Raw genomic sequence first — 19267 nt, forward strand, 5'->3', positions numbered from 1 at the left:
ATACTCTACGGCGGCGCTTTAAGGACGGTTATTATCGATTTTCTTATGTCCATCTCGTACATGCCTCTATTCATAGTGCTGTTCTACAATCTTAGCATCTATTTGATTTTTTAAATACCAATAACTTGAAAAAATTTAATTGTTACTCAGACAATGCACAATGTGTTGTCCAGGACTTCTTTATATTTCATAATTTGGAAGGAACCATATCTTTTCTTGTAAAGAAATGGAGATGTGGGTCCATATTACAAATAAAATAAGATGTTAGAGTTAAGAAGAGAAGAAGCTAACTTGTACTATGATTGGGAACTTTTGAGCTTTGCCAAGATTAGTTAAATATTATTACCGACATAAAATAGGATTTCTTCACAAATTTCTAATTTGATTTTTCAGTACAACTATGAATACGGCTTTATTGTATCGCAAGTGCGTCGTTCCAATGTACGACATAGGCGCAAACGTTAAGTTTTTCGTTTTAAATGTTTTTAAATTTATTTAGAAAGCAATATATGCTGTAAGTTCATTCTTTAGTATCATAGTTTGAGAAAGTTTCTATCTAGAATCAGGAATCACACATACAAGTTGTTATATGGAATGTGTTAAAGTATTTCTACAAATTGTGTCGAAGTGTAATGCATAGTACGAAAGATACTGAACATAAGTCATTGTTGAATTGTGACACTCAAAATGTCAAAGTTCATCCCTGGTGGTGTTAGTTTTTAAAAAAAAAGTATAATATTTCGTGTCAATGCGAGGTGTTATGATGTTTCGTGGTTGTTGAGTGTTCCTTTATTATTTAGCGACTTCCTACTTGGATAGATTGCAGGTAAATGCTTTACAAAGTGATATCGTGCTATTCCAATTTTTATATTATTGGAAAAATTTTAAATTGAACATATTCATCGATTTATATATTCGTTTATTTATAGCGTCATACAAATATAATAATTTAAAGTTTCGCTTTGTAATAATACTCATCTCAAGAGGGATATATTCTGATTTGGAATAACAATATAATTGAGAGTAATTGTACTTAATTAAATTGGTGCGTTCGTTCGTTTTAAAGGACGATTAAATTTGTATAAATCCAAATAAACCCGTATTAACCCAGCACACAATAAAAACCAAAAGTTTAGTTAATATTTGCATTATTGCTTGATGTGCTTAATTTTATTATGCTCTTGTTATATGTTTGACTTCATAAGGCTTAACTTTTTATATTGCCCTCAATTATTCGCAGACTATAATAACGGTAAAAACAAACGAAGTCATTTCTTATATGAAAAAAGTTTTATGTACTTTAATTCAATACAATCAGTGGTGTGTTTCAACATACTCACAGCCTTTGACTTTCCTGTAATCATATTAAATGATAATATTTAATAATTTCCTTGTCAATAGATCATGATCATGTCATAAAATCCTTTTCAATAGATCATGGGGTTTTAATATGGGAACTTATTTTATGACATCAGTCTTTTTGCATACTACAACTGTTATTTTAATGGTCACTTGCTCATATATCATTAGGTTTTATTAAAAATTAATAGAAGTAATAGCTATCTGAGTAGGGTAGTAAATATATAACATAAATTTAAAAATGATATACAACTTTATGTTTTTCAGTATGTATGATAAACATATTTTTATTGGAAATATGCTTGGATGTTCTTTCATGACTTACTTATCAATGAATTTAATACAAAGTAGTACATGACACTCATTTGGCTTAGTTTTGTATCTAAAAAGTACACCACATTTTATATTGTTCTTAAATTCTAACTTTGTAAATTCTACTTCATCTTGGCCTGAATAATCATCTAATTTTCTTTAAACAGCCTCTAGCTACCAGAATTACTATTGATCCGATATTTAGGCTGAAGCAAAGCTGTGAAAATAACATACAGGTAACTTATTTGTAAATAAAAGATTTTTTTTGTTCCAGATTATGCTAACAAGAAGTAATCAATAGTTTGAATAATAATCTAGCAAAATGCTGATTAAGGAATATAGAATACCTCTTCCACTCACAGTGGAAGAGTATCAAATTGCACAGCTTTATATGATAGCAAAGAAAAGTAGAGAAGAGAGTTCTGGTGAGGGCAGTGGTGTACAAATTATTGTAAATGAACCATATGAAGATGGTCCCGGTGGAAAAGGTCAGTACACTCAGAAAGTGTACCATGTTGGGAGCCATTTGCCAGGCTGGTTTAAAAGTCTACTTCCGAAGTCTGCCTTAACTGTGGCAGAAGAGGCTTGGAATTCTTATCCATACACCAAAACAAGGTATACTTGCCCATTTGTTGAAAAATTTTCACTTGAAATTGAGACTTATTATTTTGCTGACAATGGTCACCAAGAAAATGTATTTAAGTTATCTAAAAGTGATTTAAAAAATAGAATAGTGGATTTTATAGATATTGTTAGAGATCAGACCAGTGAATATATAAAAGAGGAAGACCCAAAATGTTATGTGTCACAAAAATGTAACAGGGGTCCTCTCTCCGATACTTGGTTAGAGGACTATTGGAAAGAAGTGCAAGGGAAGCCACAACCCTTACCAAATGGAAAAGCTCTGATGTGTGCATACAAACTTTGTAGGGTTGAATTTAAATATTGGGGTATGCAAACAAAATTAGAGAAATTTATTGATGATGTTGCCTTACGAAAAACGATGGTTAGGGCTCATCGTCAAGCATGGGTTTGGCAAGATGAGTGGCATGGACTCACCATGGATGATATTCGTGAAATAGAAAGGCAAACTCAATTAGCTCTACAAAAGAAAATGGCAGGAGAAACAAGTGACGAGCAAGATGTATCTGAAGAAAATTCAAAGTCACTTGCAGCTACAATGAGTAGTTTAGAAAAAAATGAAGATTTGGATACTCCTTTGACTACCAAGAAATCGAATATTGAAAAGAGAGTTCCTATACATTTGTCTCCAGAGAGCACTCCACCACTGGAGCAGAAGAGCTCTGTGAGAAGTAATTTAAGGTCATCATCTTCTGGATCTATAAAAAGCTTGCAAGCACAAGTTGCTAATTGGCGAATGGAAACACTTGTGAGAGAATCAGAAACTGAAACTGGATCTGAAGATGAATTTTATGACTGTGAATCATCATTTAACAAATGGTCCTCCATGTGTTCCCTTGATGAAATGGAAATCGATATATCACCAACTCAGGGAGATCAAAGTCAAGATGATAGTATTTTCAATCCAACATTCTTAAAAAGAGTAACCTCAGAGAGAGGTTCCCGTCGCATTATTACATTACAAAATCATCAAAGTATGGACGGTTGCCCAGAAACACCGATACCGAGTTCATGCCCGACTACAGTATTAGTACTAGTATTTCACGCTGGTAGTATTCTCGATGCAACTATTGACATGGCTGCAAAGAAGTCGGACGTGACGACATTTAAAGGCGCCTTTGAATCTGTAATGCGCCAACATTATCCAACTTTAGTTGGTCATATTGCAATGAAACTAGTTTCTTGTCCTTCCATTACTACGGAAGCATTAGGAATTTTGTCTACGTTAAGTCCTTATAGCTTTGATTGTTCCCCATCCACATTGGAAACACCTTCTATGACGAATGATCTAATACCTATCGGTGCTATTCCCTTGTTAGCGACAAGCTCTCCTGATTATGTTGATTCGGTTACGAAAACCATAGCTTCGGCTAATACTGTTTTTAACGAGTTTCTTAAATCTGATGACGGCAAGGGATTTAATGGTCAAGTAAGTATAGTTGCTGATAGCATGGGTTCACTATTAGCTTATGATGCCCTATGTCGTACTGTGCAATATCAATCGCGTCATGATAGCGAAAATAGTGTTTTAAACACTGAAATTACTATTCCTAATGAACCCAGTGATAATTATTTGAACAAATCGCTTTTGCAAGCGCCCACTCCACGAAGGCGATCATCTTCCACAAGTGATAATCAGACGAAGTTGGAATTTGAAGTGAATGACTTTTTTACTTTTGGTAGTCCACTGCCGTTAATTTTAGCTTCAAGGAAAATTGCGGATGACAAAACACGGGATATTATGAAGCCACCCGTACAGCAAGTGTACAATTTGTTTCATCCAACAGATCCGGTTGCGGCCAGGTTAGAGCCGCTACTGTCCGCTAGATTCACGAATCTTCCGCCTATAAATGTCGCTCGCTATGCGAAGTATCCTCTTGGTAATGGGCAGCCCTACCATCTAATGGAATTGATACAAAGCGATCCTCAGCTGTTTGGTGACCATTTACAAATGCCGCCAACACCAATATTGCGACGTCTTTCAGAGGCTTCCGTTCAAAGTACTGTCAGTGGCTTGGTCGATAATATACCATTAATAACGATGAATGCTTTACAGCAGAAATGGTGGGGATCTAAACGGCTCGATTATGCCCTGTACTGCCCCGAAGGTTTATCGAACTTTCCCACAAATGCGTTACCACATTTATTTCATGCCAGCTATTGGGAAAGCTCTGATGTGATTGCTTTTATTTTGAGACAAGTTGGACATTTCGATTTAGCTTTTTACGGCCATGTCGAAGACAAAGATAATACATTGTTCAATCCGGGACAAGAAAGAGAAAAATGGATAAGAAAACGTACATCTGTAAAACTGAAAAACGTTGCCGCCAATCACAGAGCTAACGACGTTATAGTGAAAGAAGGATCTCCTCAAACCTTTACAGCGAGGTTTATGTATGGGCCGTTGGATATGATAACTTTGACGGGGGAGAAGGTAGATATTCACATGATGAAGGACCCTCCAGCAGGCGAATGGACGTTACTATCAACTGTGGTGACTGATAAAACTGGGAGGATAACATATACATTGACTGAGAAGCAAAGTGTTGGTTGTGGCATATATCCAGTGAAGATCGTGGTACGTGGCGACCACACGAGTTGCAACTTCCATCTAGCAGTAGTGCCTCCGCAAACGGAGTGCGTGGTATTCAGCATCGACGGCTCTTTTACTGCCAGCGTATCGGTGACAGGTCGCGACCCCAAGGTGAGAGCCGGGGCAGTCGACGTAGTCCGTTTCTGGCAAGATCTCGGCTACCTTATCATTTACATAACAGGCCGACCCGATATGCAACAAAGAAAAGTGGTATCGTGGCTAGCCGAACACAATTTTCCTCATGGATTGGTCTTTTTCTCCGAAGGAATTTCAACGGATCCGTTGGGTCATAAGGCGGCGCATCTGAACAGTCTCATTAACGATCACGGTATAATTTTGCAAGCCGCCTACGGGTCCGGGAAGGATATAAGCGTGTATCATAACTGCGGTTTATCTCAGAAGCAGGTGTATGCAATCGGTCGTATCAGTAAAAAGTATACAAACATGGCAACAACTCTGAGCGACGGGTACGCGTCGCACTTGGCAGATTTGCGGCAGCCGGGCGCAGTGCGTGCGGCGCGCGGCAACGCACGCCTCCTCGTGCCTCGCCGACTGCTCGCTCCGGTTAGTAGTGCCACCACTCGCAATCGCCGTTAAAACTAGATTTTTGTCTCTTTTTTGAAGTTTTTTGACAAAGTATTAGATACCCTGTATTTTTATATAATTTAAATTATATACGTGTATTATTTCCTCGTCTTTACCAATTCTTAGCGTATTTCTTAAACATGCCGTGCTTTTTACAGTATTCGTTTGTTGCCTCCAAGTTATTAGGATGTGGAGGTTGCGCAATAAAAACGGTTGCGGTGATGTCTATACAAATAAGTCTATGAATATTGAATGTTTAATATAAATACTTGAAGTCACTGTGTACCTAAGTAAATTGTATTGAATCTTGTTATTTCTGCCTCAGCTAGTATTGATGTAATCGTTTGTATAGTAGATATTTATTGTTGTATTAGGAGGGCCAGAATCTCTTGTCTGCTTGTTTCTATTTATATTCTAGTCTTTGTAAGTTAGGTAATGATATGGTTTTATTATAAAAATATATTCCTATTATAATTCCATAATTTATAAAAGGAAGGGGGCTCTCCACTGACTAAACGCTTTATAACGCCTAAGGCCATATAATTTTTTAATGATACCAGGTCTAAGGTGTAAATTTCTAAGATTATTAAATATATTTCTTATTTTTATGTTCAATCATCCTGATATGATATATTTTTAATGTAATCTTGATTATATGATTCGTTTAGAAAACAGACAATGTTACTCATTAGTAAAGAATTTCCGTGATACTTTGAACTGAACATGTATTTTTTTAAATACCGAATTAATATTGAATGATGAATTTTTGCTTAACATTGACTCGTAGCTTAATATATCTAGAAGGCCAGATTTTGTGCACCTTCTGGCATAAATATAAATATCAAATTCCAGTAATTTTTTTGCTGTTTAATGTTTAAATTATGTTTATTAAAAAAAATTAATAAGCATCGTTATATATAAGATTTTCTTTTGATAAATTGAAGTATAATTACTTTATACAATATTGTATCTTTCCGTGCAGGAAATTATTATTTCACGGTTCTATTTTGGTAGTGTATGTATGTATGTATTCTGTACCTACTGCACTTTAGGTACTAAACGGTTACTATATTTATACTGAATGTTTACTAGTCCTTGTTTTTCGTAGATGAAATTTGTACTATTATTTTTTTATAACTTATACTTTTCCTTTTTGAATATGCCTTTAAGTCACGATAACTAAGTAACATATATCTGCATCTGCATATACCTTTATGGAATAAGGTAGTGAGAGTTCTAAAAACGAAATTGTTACTTGTTTTCTTAAGTTTACTTTAAGTAAACTGTCTTTCATACTCTCGTTTTATAGTTTTATGTCTAGTTTTAAGGACTATGTTTAGGACAAGTTGTAGTACGTGTTGAATTAGATATGTTGTATTTAGTGTATAATGTAAACAATTCCTTCAATGTAGCCAAGTTTTTTGTTTACTAGGCGGAGTAGGTCAAGGCCGTTGTCGTAAATTGTAATGAATGTTAACGATTGACCACGCCCACTACTATTATTTGAATCGCTTGATTAGTGGACATTGCCCATACAGGGAAATTTCCAATTGCAAAATGAAAACGTTCTTTATGTTTAACCGTGTGTTTCTTACAGGAAAAATACTAAATAAGATACGAACCGCCAAATGAAATATTATGACAAATTTTATATTGCCGACATTTCAAAATATCGCGTATTTTAAGTTCACCGAATTAAATAGAGTTGATGACTTCTTTTCATGCTACTTTGTGTCCAAATTGTGATAATGACTCGAATAAAAGGTCAAAAGGAGGCGGCTTAGTTTTGCCAAAACCAGGTAGAAATCTTATGTCGTGCTTGTTTTCAGCTATATTCTACCCTGGTTGAGCATTGTATATGCTCGACGTGCTAATTAAACATCTAGAAGTTGACTATATTAACAATAACGGAGGCTTTGTTGCGTTACAACGTTTAATTAGTTACAAAGTAGTGATGTGTGAGTGCCTGTCTGTCTATGATTAGTAACAATTACAATCTTAGGCCACAAAGACCCATTTGAACTTTATTGACCCGTCAAATAACAATGTATTATACCTATCATATTGCCGGTGAAGCCATAGCAATGAGATTACGTCGCAAGAGTGGGTGAGTTCGTCTATATCCCTTTATAAACATATAAAGGGCAAAGATTTGTGACTTTGTGGTGACTAAATTTTTATAATAATCTTAAGATTTTAAGCTAATCTTCTGTATAAATTAAAATCAATATTTTGTATGTGTTCCTTGTGCAAATTATAATTTATATAAGTTGATTATGACCAAATATAAACATTCATTTTCAAAATAGCATTTGCCTGGATAGTTTCTCATCTGTTTGGATTAAATTTAACAAAACAATGGCCTTGAAAATAGCCGTTTCATGTAAACGTTCCTCCCATTATAGTTTTATTACGGCAGATCCGATCTAAAGATGCCAGATTTGCTTACACGTGAATCATAATTTAGTACGTACGAGGGGAGGTCCAAAAGTTCGCGGAATGAAAGGGTTGTCAATGAAATATAACAATAAATTTATTTTTCCTTTTCAATATAATCACCCTTAAGTCTAATACATTTATTCGATCTATGAATTAATTTTTCTAAACCATCGAAAAAATATTTTTTGTCTTTGGCCTCAAAATGGGCCGAAATTGCCTCCTTCACTTCATTATCGTCGGAAAATTTCCTTCCCCTTAGCTCTTTTTTTAAATTTGGAAATAAATAAAAATCGCTAGGAGCCAGGTCTGGACTGTAGGGTGGGTGAACAAGTGGTTCGAACCCATGTGTGTGCAGAGCAGCCATGGCAACTCGGCTCTTGTGAACCGGCGCGTTGTCTTGCAAAAGCAACACACCCTTGGCCAATTTTCCTCGACGTTTTTCTTTAATTGACTCCTTTAACTTTTCTAATATGAGTGCGTAGTATTCTCCGGTTATAGTGGTACCTTTTTCTTTATAATCAATGAGTAATATTCCCTTACAATCCCAAAAAACAGTGGCCATCAACTTTCCCGCCGATTCTGACACCTTGAATTTTTTGGGAGGTGGTGTACCCTTTTTGTGCCATTGCATGGACTCCTGTTTGGACTCAGGTTCAAAGTGATGAACCCATGTTTCATCTCCAGTAACAATCCGCTCCAAAATCTGCACGGGCTCGTCTCCACACAACTCCAAAAAGTGCTTAGACGCGTCGACGCGCTGCTGTTTTTGAAGCGGCGTGAGCATTCTCGGCACCCATCTTGCACTGACTTTTGTCATGCCCAGGTGGTCGTGCAGGATACGCAAAATAGTTGTATCTGATACTCCAACAAATGCAGATAATTGTTTCTTCTTCAAACGTGTGTCTTCGAGTACAAGTTTTTCGACTTTTTCGACGATGTCTGATGTGGTGGCGTCAGCTGGCCGCCCAGAGCGAGAGTCGTCATCAATTGAATCTCGACCATGTTTAAAAAGACCATGCCACTTATAAACCATTGTTTTACCAGGGCACTGATCTCCATAAACGGCTTCCATTTCATTTAAAATGGTTTGAACGTTTTTTCCTTGCTTGGTAAGGAATTTTATCACAGCGCGATGTTCAATTTTCTCCATAGTTGCAGTTTGCTTCCGGATTGACTTGTTCAGCAGGCGAGTACTCGTAAACGAATGGCACTATAGGGTTGAAATGTTATATATATACTAATTATGAGTGCCCAATTAGTATGACACTAAGCGAGCTACCCTATCCCCACTCCATCCCCTCCATTCCGCGAACTTTTGGACCTCCCCTCGTATCTAGCGGAACGTGGTAACAAAAATATCACATTAGCGCTAATCGAAAGGAAAACTTTGTTGAAAACTACTATGTTAACAAAAATTGTGATTTGAATACACTGGACAAATACAGTAACTAGCTCTTTTAACGCCATGAGCGAAATTTCTACTGCGCCGTCTTTTTTATGATGTCTTTGGGAGGGTTACCAGTGTTATATGAGATTGCATAATTCACTGACCTGTGGCGCTCCATTCTGTCCAGCGTCCAAAGCGCCGGCACTACTTGGGTGTGTCTCCGTAAATATCGCATGGGTTTTAGTCTTTAGTTTCTCGATCCCTTGCCTTCGTAACTTGATGTAAAAAATAGCATATAACCTTCCATAACAATTCCCTTGTCAAATGCAAAACCATGTTTTTTCATTCAACTGGCATCTTAGACACTGGCGCGGTCAAACATAGGTACTTACATCGGCTCTTATCATTTGGGACATGAATCGGTTACAATTATTTAGTCAGCCTTCAAATTCTTTCTACCCAAAGTTGGATTAACAGACGTGACAGAATTAAAAAACAATTACGGGTTAAAAATAATATTGACTCCTTAACTTTTATGCTCTAATGGTAATATGAGTCACCATGTCTGGAAAAACGTTACTAACAGGAAGATTTTGTTGTAAGCATTTCTTATGTCTGATTACAGTCATGTTGGATGTGTGCGGCTTCATTCGCGAGGTCGGCCCGTTTTACTATATATAACGCTTAGCTGTTTCAGACAAAATACTACGTTGATGTATCCGATATCTTGTAGTTTATAGAGTAAAAATTCGTATGGTGTTATCTCAGCTTTTTTATTATTTGATTATCCAGAAGTATTTCTAGCGTAATAAGTACCTTGACAAAAATATTTTTGTATTTATTTACATTCAGAGATATTTAAAATTTTATCAATCAAATATCATAATTTAAAATATTTATTAACTTGTAATGTTTTAGTTTCATTTTAAAATATAAAAAATTATATGACTACAAGAAATATATTGTCGTTCTCGTTACAATTCTAAAGTGTATGTGATATATAAGTATAATTAATTTTAAATCCTCATTTTAATATCTCATTGTCTACTAGTTTATAAGTTTTATTCGATGTTTATTCAATTATTAATTCGATGTGACGATGTAATAAATATGTACTTCCTGGTTGTACTCTAAGTATGTCGCTTCTAAGAAACACCTATAAATGTAAATCAAGGTAGATATAGTTATATTCAAGGCTTATCTACCTACATGTTACATAATATATATATTTAATCTAATTATTTCCAAGATCAAATGAGGAGCGTTGGAACAAAAACCGATAAATCACATTGTTTTTTTTTTTGGAAATGTGTAAAAATGTGGCTATGTTATAGTTCACAACCAATTGTCATCATAAAAAATGTCAATTTGATTTATCGGTTTTTGTTCCGAAGCTCCTCAAATCCTGTGCTAGCTTCTGTCAATTTTTTATGTTTATGTCGATGTCTTTGTGTGAATAAATAAATAATTGTTGTTGACTCACATTGTTTGATTTTTTTTATTTGTCTATTCTATATTTATTTAAATAAAACACTATTTGACACTTTACAATATTTAATGTACATGCTTTCTTCGTTTAAAACATTCAAAAACTAAGTAACAATACAAAATCACAAATAGCTTTTCGTGTAAATAAAGTAAAGGAGTAATTTCTATAAGAGATGTAATTGATTACATACAAAATAATAGTAAAAAGCTAAAATTACATGAATGTTTCTACAATAATATAAGTGTTGACTAACTAAATAGACACAGATAAATAAGATTCATTAATACACTAAAAAATATATATATTTACACGACCATAAAGTTAAAATCGGATATAAAGGGTTTAAAACTAAAACTTATAAAAATAAAAAAGGATATAACTATATCACACAAAATTAGAGCTGAGCTGCAAATGAGGCCCTCTGGAACTTTAATCAACCATTCCTTTCTACATTGTTTGTTTGTTTATTTTAAAAAAGTTGTTGATATTTTCAAATTATAAAAATAACAAAATGTTATAATTGCTCTATTTAGTATTTTGAAAACGTTGCTTGATAAAGTGTAAAAGTATTTATGTCGGTTGTAGTATTGATGTTGTCTCTGGTCAAAAATAATTTATTTGACAACGAATGTCATCTAAAAGTTGTGTACCATTTATGAAATTCCTAAGTTACCTCTTTAAGTAACTGGACATAATTTTAACGTTTTCAAAATAACCAAATAATAAAATGCAATATAATAATATAAAATGTTTTTAAGTTCGTACATTGTTAACGAATTTGAGATCAAATTGTACTTTAACATTCAATATAGCACATTAAACATATATATATATGTATTGCACGAAATACGTACATTTAATGCTTCACCTAATATTCGAAAGGACCAACTAACATACAGCATCTTCCTTAATACGTATAATTTCTCACATTCACATTTATCCAAAGATTTAACAGCAATACGCTAATGACAATTTCATTCGATAGAATTTATTAAAATTTAACGAATCTTAATTTTACGTTTTACTATCGAACCGTTTTTGGCCCCAAAAAACGAAACATTTCGTTACAATGGGAACCAACCAATAACTATTCAATTTTCCCTAGAAAATTACCGACGCTAACGAAATAGCGGTAAAAACATAATCTATCCATCCATCCATAGTCTATACATCGACAAGGATATCTGACCCGGTGGGTATAAGTCAAACTAAATTATGACAGCTCACTTGCGCCATTCTAGTCAATACCAACAAGGTTTTTTTTTGTCGTACCGTAGCTTTTTTTATTATTTTATGGCATTTACTATGCCTAAATAGGTTTTATATATTTTGTGACTGGACTAACCGCAATAGCTTCTGTCACAGGGCCAGATAACCGTGTCCAGAAACCGAACCAGAACCAATATCCAATGTATTGCCAATAAACCTAAGATTAGATTTACAGTACAGTAAACCTAGATTAAATATTAACCGAGAGTTTCTGAGACCAACATTTCATGTAATTATCTTTGTCAGAACAGATATAACAATATGTTTTAAACTGAGATTTTAGTCTCAAAAACTAACGGCAAGCCACATTATGTAGCAATAAGTGTTGTCTATTTGGTAATAATCATAAGAAATTTGAAAACATGTGAGTTTACAGTTCAATAATTACAAACAATATTTTTAGCTTTAGAATATTCTATACCAATTAATTTAATATTGTATTACCCAACAAAATAGTACAGTATTTATAGAATTACTGCACTATTTACAAATTCAAGAAAATTTAAACGTGAAATGGGATATTTCGTAGCTGTTGGTTTATTATAGTGTTGTATAGTACAAAAGTTTGTTTTAAATAATGTACTAACAATTATTATTGGCACATAAACTGTTAATATGTAATTTAATTGACTTACCATTGTTGAAAAATAATAAATCTGGCTATTCATATATATGCTATAGAGAAAATTAGTATTTACAAAGACATTTTATCTATCATTATTAATTGCCAGCGTAAAATATTAACCGAAAATAAAAAAAACTTATTACCCATTTTCACTTAATTATTCAATCCGAACTTATATAAAGAAAAATAAATTCATAGAATAGTTTTTTTATACAAACCAACAAAATATTAAATTTAATACAAAATTACCAGTTACTTTTCAGTTTTGGTCATAAACATCAGTTCTCCTAGGATTAGAGAAAAATTACGTTTTAATTTTTAACTTTTAATAATATTTAGATTTCAACCTACACAGTAGATTAAAATATATGTTATGTTAGTAAAATAAGATTCGATTAAAAAGTTAACAAGAAGAAATCTTAATTGGAATGTTAAGAAAACCTAAAAAATAAATGCTTCCAAAAATGTGTACACGAACATAAGTAAATAGATCTTAAAATCAATAAAAAATATAAAGAAATAATTTAATAAAGTTGAAATTATTAACACAGTATTATAATAATATAATTAATTAATTAAGAACGGCTTAACTCACGTGTGATCGTCCGGTGACGGCACCGACTAGTTTCGGACCCGTCGGGGGTCCATCTTTCGGGGCGAGTATTCGAAACTAGTCGGTGTCGTCAACGGCCGACACGTGAGTTAAGACGTTCTTAGTTAATTAATTATTATGTCTATTGAAAGTTTAAACAATTTAATAATATAATCTGTGGGAAAATATTTGTCATAGATGTTATCTATGTTACACAATAGATAAGGTTATTGTTAATGTTCACATTCAATAACTAGATACCGGTATCAGATAAAAGTGAAAAATATAATTTGCAAGTCAGACAAGATAAAAAAAAAAATACAAACAAAACTTTCATAATTTCGTATAATTTTGAACGTAGTCATTAATTGAATAAAATTTTCAAATAATGGAGAAAAGAGAATCAGTGTTGCTATCTTTATTTTGTGTTTATTTTATAACTTAATTCTGAATATATCAGTATTAAGATAGGGACTTATTCAAAATTCTTAAATTTTTATACAAAATGATTTTTTATTTTACGAAATATTCATATTATAATTACAATCAAAAGTTTTTTTTTTACTCTCGTAAAATAATTTACAGCATTTTTTTTTATGTAGCAGGTATCAGAAGTGAAATGAAATTGAATTCTTTATCCCACTAACAATACCTGTTAAGATTAGACCAATTGTATTTTACATTATCTATCTATAATATGAAGACTCTTTCGAAATGAACCACAACAACTATATTTTGAAACAAAAAAAAAACTTAGTTATTAAAAAAAACAACGTTAAAACACAGACCTTACAATAAAATTTACAAAACGTATTCTTACACAAAGACTTAAAGTTGCACATTAACAAAGTATGAAAGGAATAAAAGGACAGCCACAATTATTCACCATTCACAAACAAGTATATAAAAATCTCATAAAAGTGGCACATCACGAAGGACCAACTTAATTTCACAACTTAACTGTACTCAAGTTTAAGTCATAAAGTTGCTCGATACTAAACTTGATAGTTAAAAGTAACTCTATCCTAAATGATTTGAGAAAGTCGCTCCGTTCTTTAGAGGTCGCGTGAATATAACGTCTTCGTCGTCCGCGTTTATACTCTCCGCGGTGGTGAGTGCGATAGTGTCACTGTGCACCACGTGAGGAGACTCATCAAATTCATCCAACTCCTCTACATTTGCTGGAGGAAATGTAAAAAATTTGTAAATGTAAAAATTATTTCTGACAGTCTCAAAATTAGGTAATTACAGTAATTGTACAGTTGCTGTACGTATAGATAAATAAAAATACTTTTTCTTTGCGTCTATTTTATAATAATACTACAAGTGCTGCGACTTCCAAGTATATGATTTTTCTTGATCCATATGGCCAATTTGACCATACATTTTTTAAACCATATATTAGCCCTTTTGCCTTTATGTTTATTTTTAAATTCATAAACAAATAATATAATAACATAATTTACCTGTAAAATCTGAAGAAGTTAGTAGTAAGTACTGTTCGGAGCGCGTCGGCCACAACAGATGCGCCATCACGCAGTACGCCAGGCAGTCGGCAGAGTATGTTATACCTGGAAAAAAAATAAACCAAATAATATATAGGTTACCATTTTACAAACTATTTTATTTTATATATTTATTTCACTACAAGCTGTCTCTAAAAATCCGTCCGCGCGGAATAAAAAAAACTTAATTAGTAGCCTATGTGTTCCACCGAACTGAGTTCTAAATCTATGTCAAATTTCATCGTGATCTGTTAAGCCGTTCTGCAGATACCTTCTACAGTTCTAACAAACATCCATCCATACATCCAAACATTCACATTTAAAATATTAGTGAGATTGGTTTAACATTAACAGTACATAAATCAGACTTTATTTGGATGCTTAATGCTTCAAAGAGCGAATTTGGTAAATAAAAATACACTGATAGTACATATAAAGTCTTACACTCACCTAATAAGAACTTAAACCTCCACAGAGGACTAATTTGCAGAGCAATCAATGCAATGATCGGTAAGTACACAAACCAGACGAGGCTGGACGCGCCGAAATGCAATAGGAAATTGAGCTTCGTTATATTGTGCTCGTATATCATAGTGTTACGAAGCTCTAGAATAAACCACACCATGATGGCGACCCTCAGAGTGAGAACCAACCAGCCCGGCCATGTCTGGTATTCATCTATCTCTTCAATTATATCAACTTCCGTCTGGAATTTAGTAAAAAAATATATAAAACTGATAGATAGTGAGAAAAACTGCTAAAACGAACTATTTATTTTAATCCAGTGAATTAATTTAAATCATACTATAATAACCATAAATAAGAGAATTATAAATTCACTTTAATTACAAAAAAAACTTGTTCCAAATCTTTTTTTATGGGAATCAATGTTAATATCAGCCATTATTTAGAAAATACTCTAGTAAAGTACTATAAATAAAATAAAAAAATCATAATACACAAAAAATATATCTATACACTTACTGTATTCCATACATAAAGCAGAATATTGACTATCCCATATGCCAGCCAAACACCAAAAACAAGAGGTTTGTATGTCAGTTCTAATCTTGTAACTGCCCAGCCTTTGGCTAACAGGAGGAGTAATAACATGAACAGAGTCTGTGAAAAAAATATTAATAATTACATACATACTATTCAACAGTCAGTATGTTTGGGTAGCAAAGGTCGGCACAACGCCATTTTCTTTCACACAAATACATAGTCTTTGTATATTATTTTGCATGTATTAATTTATTATTTTAAAAAGTTATTCCTATTTTATTTTATGTATTAATTTTCAAACGTGTACACATACACAAATATTACAAACACTGAATAAGAAAAAATGTTTTGTTGCAATCTTTTGTGAACTAGTGCAAGGCCATTACCTTCTTAATAGATACTGTTACTTCACATTTTCTAAATTTCGCATTTGAAGGACAAGTTGTCATATTTCTACATAAAGGAAATAATTGGAATGTTAATTAAGTTTAAAGTCCAACATAAATCTATATATATAAAAGAAAGTCGTGTTAGTTACACTATTTATAACTCAAGAACGGCTGAATCGATTTGACTGAAAATTTGTGGGCAGGTAGCTTAGAACCAGGAAACGGACATAGGATAATTTTTACCCCGTTTTCTATTTTTTATTTCGCGCGGACGGAGTCGCGGGAAAAAGCTAGTACTTTATAATAAGACTAATTGAATTTAGTTGCTCTAAACTCTACTATAAAAAAGTATATTTGAACACCAAACACTTTTACAAAAAAAAAACAATACTTACTCTACTCATAATATCTATAATATCACCGGCTACAGCGAGACCCTCAAAACCAATGCCATCAATAGCAAATTTTGCTGTGTGCAATACATTAAAACACAGAGCAATAAACTCCAATAAAAGGCTGCATGTAAACAGTTTTGTTACTGGATGTCTCTGTGTCCTACAAAATAAACAATTTAATTACTAAATATTACTACAAAAATACATTTAACATGTTCCTTTGTCTATGCACGTCTTGCTCCATTTGAATACCTGCAGGTTTTAAATTTAATATATTTTGTAAGCCATTCAAATGTCCATAGGTAGTTATTTTATGACAAATACTAGTTCTTGTTAAATCAAATGATAAAGTCACATATATATTGATAGTTTACAGTATATATTTATTTACATAATTCCGAGTTTTATGTTGTTTATCATTTATTTGGAACAAGGTCTATATTTTTCATACTATTGTATACTTCTATGCAAAATTATGTCTCAATGAAAGAAATTAATCATCTTTATATTTACCTCACAGCATAAATCTGGACAGGCAGGAGTATTATATAGCATAGCCAGAATAGCAGATATAACTCAAGGGTATTTTGTCTATCAAATGAAAATTGATAAACCAATGTATTGTACAACGAAATATTGGGACTTCCGTTAACAAGCCAGAAATCATACTGTATATCCTGTGGGACATGTGTTAACGTCTTATTGTCCGCAGAAGGGGCTCCAGTGTAATGATGCCATGAACATGTCACTTCATCTAAGTAACATGACACCATAGATATATACCAAAACCTGAAAACATATAAAAATTTACAAGTTGAACATTAATTTAAAACATGAAAAATATTGTATAAACTATTTTCTAATCTGTTTTAAATATATTTTAAATACCCAGATCAGATATGTGCAGGTTGCATCACAATGTTTTCCTTCACCATAAGAACATCTGATGTACTTATCTCTGTAACCCTTGAAATCGCGGATATGTTTTTCACACGTTAATAATTTCAACCATTATCAAACGATAATGATTTTATTATAGGTTAGCACAAACTACACAACATTGCTAAATACCCCATGCTTGTAGGCGTATCAGCTCACGAGTTATGATTTTTTGGCTCTCCTGTAAAGTTCATACTTTCGGGGTTACAGCGTTTACGCTTTCCAGCATCAATATGTAAATCAAAAATCAAAAAACACATTGGTATATGGAGGGATTCAAACCCAGAACCTGCAGATTGCAAGTCAAGTACTAAATCCCTGAGCTACAGACGCTCAGGATGTCTCAGGAGTATGAATAACTTAAATTTGACAAACTACTAACAATGAAAAAGTGTGTAAAAACTAAGCAGATTTACCATAGGTTTCTGAGACCAAATTCTCTGTATAAAACATATTGTCATCCATCATTATCTTTGACAAAACAGAGATAGTATGTTTTAAACAAAGATTTTGGTCTCAAAAACCCATGGTAAATCATTATTTTTAAGATTCTATTGTCTAGCTACAGATCAATTTTTGATAGCAAAACATAAAAGCATTGTGGTGTTTAGATAAGCAACCAATACCAATACACTGATTACAAACATGACATCAGAACAAAGTTGTTCATGCTTTATGTATCAGTTACCAGAGATAGAACTTGTAACAAAACATATTTTCAACCATTCATACTTTAAGAATTAACAATATGTTTGTGTAAAACATGTTTTGGTGACTAAATTGATTTTCGATTTACACAAAATTGTGGATTCCATAAGCATAAAACACAAAAAAGAATAATTACCTAGGCTGTCCTGTATTTTGTATAACATAAGTGAATTGATTGGTTTTGATAACATTCCAAGGTGTATCTTCATCAATACACAATTTACCTTCAGGGCAAGGAATACGACGAAATAAATCTTGGCCGCATGTATTACATTTTGGATGATAAGCAGATGAGTTTAAATTTTGAAACATAACCTGGCAAGCTGTTTCCTTGTCAATTATATCACGATTTTTATAATAATGAATAAAGTGTCTTCTGTCTAATACTGCAAACGTGATAGGATACTTAAACTGTTGATTGGATGTAATGTTTCCAAAAATATATCCATATGTTTCCTTTTGAAAATGAATATCTGTCTTTTGGAATCCAAATTTCACTAGGAACTTGAAAAATTCTTGTGTAGAAAATTGGCCTTTAATGTGTTCAGACGAAGCACACAGTAATAAAGTCCATAATAAAAGAAATGTAACTTTGTTAATACACATTTTGACGTCAAAATACCGTCACACTGATTTAACATTTCTGTATTACTATTTCATAACTAGCTTCTTCCATATTTATTCATTTGTAATAGCATTTTATATTTCAATATCTTATAATTGTACTCATGATTTTCTTTCGTGCTTGATTGAAAATGAACCAAATATTTTGTTACGCTCAAACGGACCAGACAATCATTTATTGTACTATTTTATATCTTGCAAATCTTCAAATGTCAAATGTAAGTGTCAATCAGGTTAAGTATAAACCGACAAAGTTTTCTGACCCGGTGGGCCTCCGACTTCCATTCATGAACAGGCTATAAGCCGTGGTATTTTGTGCCTATTTGATTTTCGCCTATTTTGGCGCTGATCAAGTCTATGACACGGTAATAATAATACCGTTTGTGAGAGAGATACAGTTATACCCAATT

General features: G+C 32.9%; 2 protein-coding genes across 2 annotated transcripts; one reads left to right on the plus strand and one right to left on the minus strand.

Moving 5' to 3' along the window:
- The first annotated feature begins 718 nt into the window (after nt 1-718).
- Nucleotides 719-6248, plus strand: LOC106715052 (protein retinal degeneration B). The gene is made up of 2 exons (XM_014508247.2): nt 719-826; nt 1946-6248. Exon 2 carries the CDS (start codon nt 1994-1996, stop codon nt 5501-5503), a length of 3510 nt encoding a protein of 1169 aa, XP_014363733.2. The 5' UTR covers nt 719-826; nt 1946-1993; the 3' UTR covers nt 5504-6248.
- A 7837-nt stretch (nt 6249-14085) lies between these two features.
- Nucleotides 14086-19035, minus strand: LOC106714848 (integral membrane protein GPR180). The gene is made up of 7 exons (XM_014507967.2): nt 18370-19035; nt 17100-17375; nt 16587-16746; nt 15782-15919; nt 15248-15503; nt 14759-14863; nt 14086-14473 (listed from the first exon to the last, which is right to left on the minus strand). The coding sequence occupies exons 1-7, from the start codon at nt 18837-18839 to the stop codon at nt 14313-14315; spliced, it is 1566 nt and encodes a 521-aa protein (XP_014363453.2). The 5' UTR covers nt 18840-19035; the 3' UTR covers nt 14086-14312.
- Between the last annotated feature and the right edge of the window lie 232 nt (nt 19036-19267).

The sequence above is a fragment of the Papilio machaon genome, chromosome 7 (genome assembly GCF_912999745.1).
Source record: "Papilio machaon chromosome 7, ilPapMach1.1, whole genome shotgun sequence".
NCBI classification, from domain to species: domain Eukaryota; kingdom Metazoa; phylum Arthropoda; class Insecta; order Lepidoptera; family Papilionidae; genus Papilio; species Papilio machaon.